General features: G+C 46.3%; 1 protein-coding gene across 1 annotated transcript in view; it reads right to left on the bottom strand.

The window, feature by feature from the left end:
• Positions 1 to 12,318, bottom strand: part of Dnah11 (dynein axonemal heavy chain 11) — a 331,250-nt gene that overhangs the window by 11,869 nt on the left and 307,063 nt on the right. Inside the window, exons 75-76 of the mRNA XM_026781665.1 lie at positions 10,199 to 10,390; positions 5,880 to 5,999 (exon numbers count right to left, since the gene is read on the bottom strand). Of these exons, the coding sequence (XP_026637466.1) occupies positions 5,880 to 5,999; positions 10,199 to 10,390 (312 nt within the window). The remainder of the gene's footprint in view (positions 1 to 5,879; positions 6,000 to 10,198; positions 10,391 to 12,318) is intronic.

Genomic DNA, 12,318 nt, shown 5'->3' on the forward strand with positions numbered 1-12,318 from the left:
TAGGGCTATTTGAGATGATGTTCTAAATTCTCAAGGATTTAACCCATTCTCAACAATCATTTGTCCTAAGACCATGAGAAGATGCACAGTATCATTGGGAGCATGCAAACCCAAGTGACAGGGCACAGTTTCATCCCATCAAAATGCCCAGAATAAAGAATGTGGGTAATAACAGTGTTGGTAAAGATGTAGAGATAACAACCTTCTGTGTTAGTGGAAATGGTTTTGTGGTTTCTCCAAGCAATAACCATAGTCACCAATTGACCCAACAATTCTACATACAGCCTTCCCTCACAGAACTAAACACAAAGCCACATAAAGTCTGTATACAGAATTGCATAGAGACAGTATTATAGGCCAACTCAGAAGCTGGCAAATTGTATCTCACTAAAATATTAAGAATCAATGGAATCATGCATAAATCAGACCTTTACATCATGAAAAGGCCACCAAAGATCTGAATTTATCTTTGCAGGAGTCCGATAGGACATTAACGAGTGGGTATGAGAAGCAAGGAAACCCAGTAACTGTCAACTGTGCACCTCACTGGAGCGATTTTTCTTTCTTAGTATACTGTGTTTCCTGAAATAAAAAGCCACAAAACAACAACAAACAAAACAGTTGCCTGCCTCTCCAAATAGTCTTAGAAATGGCAAAGAGTCCCCAGTCCAGTGCAAGTCTAAACAAACAACATTGCCCTTGGCCATTTGTATGCAAAATACAGTGGTCTGTACTTTTGGTGAAAAGTTCCTGCACCTGGATAAGCCTCTCTGAGATGCAACAACCCAAATTAAACCAAATCAAACTGAATTAGAAAAAGCCCGGGTTTAATGGGTAAAACGCCCTGGATGATATTTCAGCCCCATAGAGATGGGGAAAGAGAGACTGAAAAACCACAGGTCTGTTGGGGGCGGGTGGGGGGGCGCTGCAGTTTAAATGCCCTGCAGGCGTTGTCTTGAGCATCTTTAGGGGGAGGAGCTGTGTTTGGCAATGCTCGCCTGAGGTGAGGCAGGGTTTGGGGAGAGAGGGACAGGAGAGGCAGATTCCACTCTGGGCATATGGATACCAGGGGCTGGGGTGGAGCTTTCACCAGAACCCTTTAGAGTTTCAGCAATTACTCAGATGTGAAGGCTGATTTTCTGGAGAGCTGTAAAGTACACTTGTAGTTTCCTCGATTATGTATTTTACAAACAACCCAATACACACGGGGGTCCTGCATATAAAGCCGGGTTCTGGAACTGTGATCTCCTGGATCATCCTCCATTCACAGAGCACACAAAATCAAGTGCAGATACTTCATTGCTAGGGTGACCTCTGCACCAGCTACAGTCGGATGGACACTGCAGACAGCGCGGATGGGCACTGCAGCCAGCGCAGATTGATACTGCAGTTAGCGCAGATCGGCACTGCAGCCTGCAGATCGGCACTGCAGCCAGCACAGTGTGCAGCAGAGCAGCACTGACTTTTAAAATCCACATTCCCTAAAGCCGGGCGGTGGTGGCGCACGCCTTTAATCCCAGCACTCGGGAGGCTCTCTGTGAGTTCGAGACCAGCCTGGTCTACAGAGCTAGTTCCAGGACAGGCTCCAAAACCACAGAGAAACCCTGTCTCGAAAAACAAAAAACAAAAACATAAAAAAAATCCACATTCCCTCTTTGCTAGCTTTCTCTTTTTTTTCTTTCTTTTCTTTCCTTCTTCTTTTTCTTTTAATCTCTGAGTGTCCTGTTTTTGCTTACACGAGGAGGTTGTTATCAGTTCTTCAGGACTGTAGTAGGGAGAAATACCACACATCACCTGTAGGGCACTGACTGAGCCCTTTGGTGGCACAGGTACTATATACACACACACACTATTCCAAGAGCCGGCTCAGTGCTACAGAGCACTGACTGCTCTTCCAGAGGCCCCGGGTTGATTCCTAGAACCCACATAGAGAATTACACTTGTCTCTAACTCCAGCCTCAGGGGCCCCGACGCCCTCTTCTGGCCTCCACAGGCACTGCATGCATGTGCTGCACAGACAAATGCAGACAAAACACCCATACACACATTTTAAAAACATTTTTAAAGAGTAGTGTACAATCAAGAATGAAATAATATTGCAAAAATGTATGCTCATAATAAAAAGGTTTCCCACTTCCAGGCACATTGTTTTAGTATTGTCAATGTTTAAGCCGACAACTTTTGAGTTGGTCATTCTTGTTTCATATATGATAAAACTACAGCTCAGAGGAGTTCCATAATAAGTCAGATCTACAACAAATGTTAGAGTTTTAGTTTGGCACCCTGGGGCATGCTTTTCTACTCTAAGCCTGGATTCCTAATTACTGCCTATGTCATCTATAGTTGGCTCTATATGATAACTTTTAGGTGGCCTGGTACCTCCTTTCCCAAAAGTAGTATATGATATTTGTTAGTTAGCACTGACAGATGTTTGTGTTATATGAGAAAATGTCTTTTTTTCCTTATTGTTACCCAAAGGCTCTTTCAGGCGCCTTCCTATTGGACAGCTCATTTACTCAACAGACTGTTCACCCTTCTAACAGTAAGACAGCACTGAAAGGAATCCAGATCTTCTGCAAACAGTGGGACTGCCAACCTGGTCCCCTCATGGGATGCTTTTTGATCATGTTCCAAGGCAGCACTTAGCCGACCGGTGGTGGCGCACACCTTTAATTGCAGCACTAGGAAGGCAGAGACAGGCGGATCTCTGTGAGATCGAGGACAGCCTGATCTACAGACGGAGTTCCAGGACAGGCTCCAACACTACAGAGTAACCCTGTCTCAAAAAAACAAAGGAAAAACAAAATAGCAACAATATTAACTTCTAAATGTATTAACTGGTGTGAGAAAGGTCAGAAAGACGTCCTGCAGATGCGGAAGTGAGGATGCCGGCTTGTAAACGAGGCCTCTCCACCCTGAGAATCTCACTAGATCTGTGGGGTTGCCTAGGCTTCTCCAGGGCTTGCACGCACCAGCAGTGCCCCTCAGGCTCCATCACCTGTATCCATTTTACAGTTATTTGAATGGGAGTTCAGCCTTATGAAGGTTAAAGAACTATTTCTTGGGGCACCATTAATTTTCCCCTTAGCAAGAGGCCAGAGCCAGGGGAGGGGCCACCCCCTGAGCTTCCTGCTCTGTCCCTTGACCTCCATTCTCCTTTGGAGAAATAAGCCTCTGTAAAGGTGGCTGTGGAGTGCTGTTTATCTTTTACGTCTCCATGGTTACTTGCTCCCAGACCTTCCAAAGAGCAACTTATGATTGCACTGAATTGAAAGTATCTTTCTGATGTGTGAAATTCTACTCATTAGGAGAGAAAAAGACTAGGAAACTGCAAATCAAAGGCAGAAATACACTAGAGCAGATAGCGTTAGTTTTCTTTTTTGTTGCCCTCAAGTTGGCGAATACTATTTAAAGAAGTGTGAAAGTAAGTCATTGCCTACGGCAGTGTTTGACTGTGCTCTAACACACTGTGTTCTTGGTACATAGCATGTGTCCTCTCAACATGGACTAGAGAAAGGTGAGTGAGTCTGCGCAAGGCTTCTCTGAAAAGCTTTCAGAGACGCTATGAATAGAAGCTTGCTCAAATGACCAAAACTCAACACACAACAAACACTCTTTCAGTACTGCTCTAAATCAAGTTAGTATCTTTGGCGATGTGTAGATGAATTTGGATGGTATGGATGCTGCTCTGGTTTGAAAGTATCACCCAGCATCCCTGTGAAGGAATGGAGGCTCGGTTGCCTGTCTATGGCATTCTCGAGAGGTGGTAGAACCGTAGGAGGCTGGAGTCCAGTGGAAGGAAGGAGATCATTAAGGGGCATGTCCTTAAAGGGGATATTTGGACTTCTGCTTCTCTCCCTCTCCCTCTCTCTCTTCCTCCCTCTCTCCCTCCCCTCCCCTCTCCTCTCCTCCCCTTCTCTCTCTCTCTCTCTCCCCCCCTTTCTCTCTCCCCCCCCTTGCCTGCCATGAAGCCAGCATACCTCCTAAACCATGCATCCCACATTCATGTACTGAGCCACCACCTACTCAGTCATGGATTACAACTTTTTAAACCATGGGCCAAAACAAACCATCTCTCCTTTTAAGTTGCTTATCTCAAGTACTTGGTCACAGTTATGACACAGGTTTCTTCAAGTTTTCAAGAAATAACAGCAGCAGCAACAACAAATGGCTCTTGTGGTTTGGTTGGGAATGGTTCCTTATAGATGTGTGTGTTTGAATGGTTGATCTCCAGTGGGTACTGTTTGAGAGGGGTTAGGAGGAGTAAGTGCCCTTGCTGGAGGATGCGAGGCTTTGAAGTTTCACAAAATTTGTGTCATTTTGACTTAGTCCTCTCTGGTTCTTATTTATGGATTAGCATGTTAGCTCTGGGCTGTTCCTCCTGCCAAGTCCTTGGTCTACCACCATGGACGCTAACCCTGTGAATGTAAACACAGTTCAATGCTTTCTTTGTATGTTATCATGGTGTTTTGACATACCAATAGGTAGGAAAGACAGTCCTAATCTTGAACAGCTTTGAGAACAAGAGAGCATCAGGAAAGCAGAGCCACCACCTCAGCTCCTACAGTACAAGAATTGAGAACTGACCACTTTCACCAGAAAACACAGCCTCGCGTGGACCCACCTGACTGGGTACTGAGACAGTGCAAAGAGAAACAAGGTGATGTTTCTCCATCGTAAAATCTTGCCAGTGGTAACTCACCCTTCCTCAGATAAGCAATAAGGATTGCCATGGTTTTCATCTTTAAAACCTGGCTATATTGTTCTTTTATCACACATAAAGCAATAATAGGAACTCCATGGTCCTACAGTAATAATTTTTTAAAAATGTATTATTTTTAATTATGTATATGTTTCTGTGTGGAAGAATGTCCAGGTGGGCATGGTGCGGGGGAGACCAGGAGTGGGTGTCCTATCCTGGAGCTTGGCGCTGTTCTGAGTCACCTGACTCGGGTACTGGAAGCCGAAGTCAGGTCTTTGGCAGGAGCAGCCCACACTCCTCGCACCTGAGCCGCCACCCTCACCCTTCTGTCACCTTCACGGCTGGTTTGGAGCAAACCCCCAAGTCAGCGCATCCTCTCACACACGGTCGGTATTCTCATTGTTTTACTCTCTTAGTAGACTTACCACTTTCTTCTAAATCGAAAAATGTAACTACGTAGTTATGAAATACCACGAGATGTTATCACTACATTTACTGTGTGTGGAGGGGTATGGTGTGCATGTGTTCTCATGTTAGTACATGCAGGAGTGTGTATGTGGAAGCCTGAACAACTTGCGGGCGGCCGTTCTTTCCTTCTACTATGTGGGACCCGGGTACTACATTCAGTTGGTCTGATTTATCAGCAGATAGCTTTAACACGAAGACACCCCAATGTCCCAAAGAGATGTCCTCCTCCAGGTTTACATGAGTCCATCTCACACACTTAATACCACAGTTCCTCTGAGCATATATATATACCAGTAATTTAATGATCTTATTGATTAAACTGTAGAATATTTTATGATTTATGCCAGGGGCAAAGCAATGACAACAAAGGCAGTAGAATGAACCCTGGACTCAGATCACAGGATTTATACTCTGCCAAATCTCATGCCCACACTCTCTGGGAACTCTGGGGCCAATCACTGTGCTTCAGTATTTTGGTCTGTACAATGGAGAAACTGTGCCATCTCAGCCCAGTTCATAGGGATATTATGAAGATTCAATGAGTCTACATTTAACCACTTCCCAGACTCCCACAAGGAATAGCAGAATACGTTTATGGAAGGTCAGCATCCTTAGGAACATCTAAGAATTCCATACATAGGAAAATAATCTGAACATTTCTTACCAGAGATTTTTTTTCCTCAGTGTAACAGGTTTTAAAATGTCTTACCAGAGATGGATTCATGAATTCTTCCAGGTACACCCGACATAGCTTACGATCCCAGGCATCTGTGATGTGACCCCCATACATGATCTCCCCAAAGAGGTAACGGAGGTCTTCCCATGGGACCTGGGGATGAACAGTACATGTCTTAATTTCCTTGCCTGTTGCTGGGACTCAGTGCCCAGACAAAGCTACATGATGAGGAAGGGTGGCTTTGCCTCACAATTTCAAGTTAGCCCATCATTTGGGGAAGTCAACTGGCAGGAACTTGAGCCCCTGACCACATCCTATCCACGCTGAAGAGTAATTGCATCGGCCGTGCTGGTGCTCAGTCTACTTTCTCCACCCTCTGTCACTCTCTGTATCATCCAGGGCCAGCCTGTGGAGCCAGAGTGCGTGCCCCTCTCCCCCAACAGCCCTATGGTGCCCCTGGCAGCCAGCGCTGGATGCAGTGTGGATGTGTCTAGGTTTTTGCGGAGAACTTCTTGGGAGAATTGTTTTCAGTGTATTCTAATATATTTGACAAAAGTTTAACAACACCACACTTTACTGCAGATTTGAAAGGAAATGGTAATCTCTGGGACAGGCTACATAGGACAGTTGACGGTTTGAATATCATCCAGACGTCTGGGTTCTTTCCCAGCGCCTGGGTCTCACTCGCCCTTGTTACCTGCGGTTCTGCTTCTCCTTTTCACGGCTGTGGTAAAACGCTAACCAAAAACAACTTGGGGGAAGAAGGTGTTGGTTAAGCTTCCAGGTCTGACTCCATCATGGAGGGAAGCCAGGGCGGAACTAAAGCAGAGACCACATAGGAAGGCTGCTTACTGGCTTGCTCAGTCAGCTTCTGTGTGGAGTCCTGGTCTACCTGCCTAGGGGTGGCTCCACCCACAGTAGGCTGCATCCCTGCTCCCATTAACTGGCAGTTAAGAAGATGCCTGACAGGCCAGTCTGAAGGAGGCAGCTCCACACTTGAGGTTCCCCCTCTCAGGTGCATCCAGTTGACGACCCCCAGGCTCATTATCACACCTCATCTACAGTCTGTATTATGGGTCTTGGGAAAAGAAGCACCAGCTAGACACCTTGTGTGGGGTTCACTTGATCACTCTCTCAAAGACTGGCAGACAAAAGTCTTTCCCAGATGGACTCAGGCTCAGCTGCAGCCTGACTGGTCGCGACTGTTGGAAGGGCAGTAACTACGGTACCATGTTTCATTCAAGAAATCACTGTATCTCCTTTGCTGGCTTCACAGAGTTCAAACTTCTCTCTGCTGCCCTTTCGCTTCCTCTGGGTTTGCAAAACATGCCAGCTTGTGATGAAGCCTTTCTAGACAGGAACCTTTGTACCCTCCGTGGCAGTCTATTGCCTCCCAACAGTTCAAGTAAAATCGTAATTATAGCCTTCCTCGTGGCATGATGTGACAGAACGGAACGAGTCAAACTGCTGAGGCCATTCCAATATACAAGTTGAGAAGAATGTGAAGAAGTGAACCTAAAATGTGTCCTTCTCTTAAGCTGGACTGATATGAATGAGAAACGAGAGAAGTGGCTAGACTATGGGGCGCTCCTACCACTCGGCAGATGCCTTCTATAGAGCAGAACCGGATGGAAACAGACTTGACTGTATTTCCCATCCCGATAAAGGACGCCCTACACGTCATTGTCAATATGTATCCCCTTCATAACTTTGGTCAGCTGGGTCTGTGCTTTCCATCACTCATTCTTCTGAGCCTTTCCGACCCTCTGATGACGGGCGTGTGCCTGCCTTTCCAACCTCTGATGACGGGCGTGTGCCTGCCTTTCCGACCCTCTGACAACAGGCGTGTGCCTGCTTGTCCAACCCTCTGACGACAGGCATGGGCTTCTACATGCAGCTTTGTCCTGCTGTGGAGCTGAGCCTGGGTCCTCATGCAGCAAGCATGCATTAGCAGTTGAGCCCTCTCCTAAGCCCTTAGCCCCTGTCTTTTAACTCTTTCTTGTAAAGAGCTGTGGTGGCGTCAATGAGAAATATCTCTCATGGTCTTCAGCATTTGAATATTTGACCTGAAGTTGATGCTGCTGTTTGGGGAGGTTTACGTAGTACAGCCTTGTTAGAGGAAGTGACCCCTGGAGCACTGTGTCTGGAGTGTAGAAGCCTCCAGCCCCCAGCAACCATCCCAGCCCCCCTGGTCTGGGAGTTGTATTGGTCTGGACTCCAAATCCCAGCATGCCAGATCCTGACCCCACCCGGGGGAGGGTCAAGACCACTCCCACAGGGTATTTAAGTGGGCTCTCAGAGGAGAAACTCGTGTTTCTGGGTTTGCATGTGCTCCCCTCTTTCCTGTCCCCCGGCCATGCGCTCGGCCACCTGAGAGTGCTCTATTTAATGAAACGATGGGCATTTAAATTTGGTTTGATTTGACCTAATTGGATTTCTTTACACCGGCGGAGCCGCCCCTTTTAGGATTTTTTTCCTAACACACTGCGAGTGGGCGCTGGGACTCAAAGCCTCGCCTGTTTTCAGTTTTCTCTCCTTCATGCACATGGTGACATGTGATCTCTAAGCTCCCAGCTCCTACAGAAACACCTGCTGCTCTCTGTCACCTTAAGCCAAATGAGCTTTTTCTCTCTAAGTTGTCTTCATCATAGAGTTTTATTTCAACAACAAAAAGGGACCCAAATACAAAAACATTTGTACAAGTGAATAATATACAATCGCTAACTTAATTCTGAAATTTTGGTAACTTGGTTCCTAATGTGTGGCTAATGTCTTGAGTCAAGGTACATGAGGCATGATAGACTTAAACACCTAAGGCTGTGTTGACCTGGTGCCCACAGAGAATACAGCTCACCTGACCAGCTCTGACATGAAGGGCAGGGGATCACAGGACGGCTCACCTGACCATCTGTGACCTGAAGGACAGCGGTCACAGTACAGCTCACCTGACCAGCTCTGACCTAAAGGACAGGAGGTCACAGGATGGCTCAGCTGACCGCTGTGATGCTGACATGACAGTTAAGCATGCACAAGTTGCTGCTACCTTTCCCCCTTAAGTCTACCTCTACTGTGTACCAAGCTCCGCTGACACAACACTGCCTTCCTGTTCCAGACTCATGGACAGTTACAGAGGACATCAATGGAAGTATAAATTTGCCTAGTTCTTCCTGCAGAAGTGTTAGAATAATGTTTTTCTTTTTATTCTTCTCGCATACAGTATTCCAACTATAGCCCCCTCTCCCTCCATGCCTCCTGGATCCTCACCACCACCTGTCCTCTCTCCAGACCCATGGTGAATTTTATGTCTAACAGTTGGCATAAAACATGCCAAGGTAAACAACAAAACAGGAAAAAAGAAAGGGACAGCTGATCACAAAACATATAAGACCCATTTACTTTGAAATAACACATCCCAGATCTGTTCCTTGGGGGAAGTGTGCCCGGTGTCATGGCAGTCAAGCTGCCACCAACACCCGAGAAAACACCACAGAAAACCTGTATCATGGTTACTAAGAGAACAGCCAACCACGATTTCCTTTGGTGTATGGATGGGAAGTCTGTAAACTTCACAGACGGAGCGGCTCTTAGCTCCAGCTCTGATTGGTTTGACAAATATATCTACAGATGCCACTTAATGGGAAAAGTTCCCCTTGTGCAGATGAAGCTCGCCCGAGCCTCCGTAGGAGCTAATGGTTCTTCTCGTCTCCACTGCGGTCATTTGGTTTACAGGAGTTTACACAACTGTTCTTGATGAGGCATTGCCATTCCCATCTGCAGGGGAAGTTCGCAGATTCGACCATCCATCTCCCTTCAACTTCAAATCAAGATGAACATTACCGAGAAAGTCACAACAAGGTGGCATCCTCACACATAATAATGACATATGCAGGAAATGCACCATTATTTATACATGTGACGCACTGTAAATTGCTTCCATCATCAGAACTAATTGTGGTGATTATTAATGCAGTGTTATGAGCTGTCAGAACTGCTGCATGTAATTACATTTGTGCAAATGCTTCATTACCTGCCTAATGAATCTAGCATATATGCACATGTAAACACTGTTTTTGTTAACATAATGAAGGACATTTTCCTCTGCATAAACTATTGAGGTAGAGCTGGTTTGGCCTATCTTATGAAAACCTTTAATCTATTGAGGTAGAGCTGGTTTAGCCTATCTTATGAAAACCTTTAATCTGGTTTATTTTCACACTTGGCAGAAAATGCCCATGTAGTGTTGGCTATTTCAATAATAGCTTCAAAACGGAAATTATGGTCCATTCTGGTAGCCTGCAAAGACCGACAGAGCCAGCCACTCCTGGGAAGGGTTCTCCGAGCACAGCACTTACTTTGGGGCTTGCCTCTAAGTAGTTGTAAAGGATGTTGGCGCAGATGGTCAGGTCCCCGGAACTGAAAGGATAGCTTCGGCTCCAGCCCTGGGGGCCAAACCTCAGTCTACCAGCCACACAGGCATGGAAGTAGCACAGAGAAAAGAGGATGCTTTTAAACTCCTGATCCTTGGAACACATCTCAAGGGTATCCTGGGAGGAAAGACAAGACATGGCTGATTAACGGTCTGCACAGTGTGTAAGGGCAGCGACCTGCATTCTCAGTACCTGAGGGATGGCTTCAGAATGATAGGCTAGAGCTTCAGTCACAGCTCTGTCCAGGACAAGTGGAAATGATTTGGCTTTTGCCAATGTGCTGAAGTAAGAGGGAGACTTTTTCTTTGGAGACAGTCTCATGTATCCCAGGCTAGCAGGGACCTCACTATGTAGGCATGGGTAGCCTTGAACTCTGGATCTTCCTACCTCCACCTCCCAGATGCTGAGATTCCAGGCCTGTACAACTGAGCCAGGCTTAGACTGTTGGGAGGATCAGCTCGGGCCTCTGTGCATTCTCCCAACTAAGCCATGTTCCTCTACTTAATGACTCTAAATGCTCCAGAACATGGGGCCTCTCATTTTACCCATATCAGTACTGACTGGTAGCCTTTCCTCCACAGAAGAGCAGACTTTGGGTAAAGTGATCTTAGAGTCCCAGCTCCCCATCCTTCCTAGTCCCATGGTGATTAAGATCATCTGTGCACGTGGTTACCCCCTAAAAGACGGTTTCCAAGCCTTTTCTGAAGCCACAGGTGCCTCACAACCAAGGTTTTGCTGGCGGATTTTGAGCAGAAGTGATTGGCATAAATTGTTGTCCATGTCATTTGCTTAAAAGGAAATGGTTTGTTGTCAGCACCACGTTTTCTCTGTGGGCTAGGAACAATGATGAGCAGACAACCCTAGCACCCGCGAGTCAGGTACAGTGCAGGCATTGTCATCGCCACGTTTTCTCTTGGGCTAAGAACAATGATGACCAGACAACCCTGGCACCCTTGAGTCAGGTACGGCGGTCTAGAAACGATGACCAGACAACCCTGGCACCCTCGAGTCAGGTATGGTGCAGGCATACGTCACCAGAGTGCGTGCATGACATGTCAGGCCATCCTGGTTGCAGTCACTATAATCAGATTCTGTATGTGCTTTTATTATGTGCTGTTAGGGTGTAAACCTAGTACCTCACTCACACATGCTAGAGCTCCAGCATGTGGCTCAATCATCATTTCTGCTTTTTATAATAGCCTTTTGATCCATACTTTCATTAGTGCAGGACATATGGCCTTCCAGCAAACTGAGAAAGAATTGTTGTTGAGATGACTGAGTGGCATAAGGAGCTCAGGGTGTTCACCAGATCTCAGGATCTCTGTACATGGGGGGTACTGGATCCTAGTAGATCTGCAGGAGATCTGTACACCAAGGGGGACTGGGTTCTAGTAGATCCGCAGGATGTCTGTACATTGGGGGGGGGATGGATCCTAGTAGGCCACATTGCGTGGCTTAGGCCCCCAGCAGCAGTCAAATACAGATATAGACATCATCAGATCTGTTACCAAAAAGTATTTAGCTATTCTCAAATTCAGCAGTGCTATGCAGGAAGCAAGGAAGAGAAGTCAAGAATATTCCCTTACCAGGTATTTGGGAGCAGCAGGTCCCAGGCTGCACCTTCCTGCAGAGAACTCAAGAATGTTCCTTGACCAGGTGTTTGGGGGCAGCAGGGCCCAGGCTGCACCCTCGTGCCTACTCCTTTAGAAAGTTCAACCATAACCAGGTCATATTGACAATGGCCCTAACCACTTTGGCCACATACCAAGGCTACTTAGGAATCCTGAGAGAAGTCCATGTCCGGCCTCTCAGGGACTTTTGGATTGGGTTTGTTGCTATGGGCCATCACCAGGGAAGACTTCCATTTCTGCTGATAATACTTGCAGCAAAATTAGCTTTGCTAAATATAATTTTCGAATTGCCTGGCTCCATGTAGTTCAGAGCCAGAAGAATGTGGCATTTTTAGGTGATTTGGGGGTAAGTGCTGTATGATTACCAAAAATAAACTTTTTCACAACCACACATCAAATGAAAAGCAAGATGGT

The sequence above is a fragment of the Microtus ochrogaster genome, chromosome 1, assembly GCF_000317375.1.
Source record: "Microtus ochrogaster isolate Prairie Vole_2 chromosome 1, MicOch1.0, whole genome shotgun sequence".
NCBI lineage: Eukaryota > Metazoa > Chordata > Mammalia > Rodentia > Cricetidae > Microtus > Microtus ochrogaster.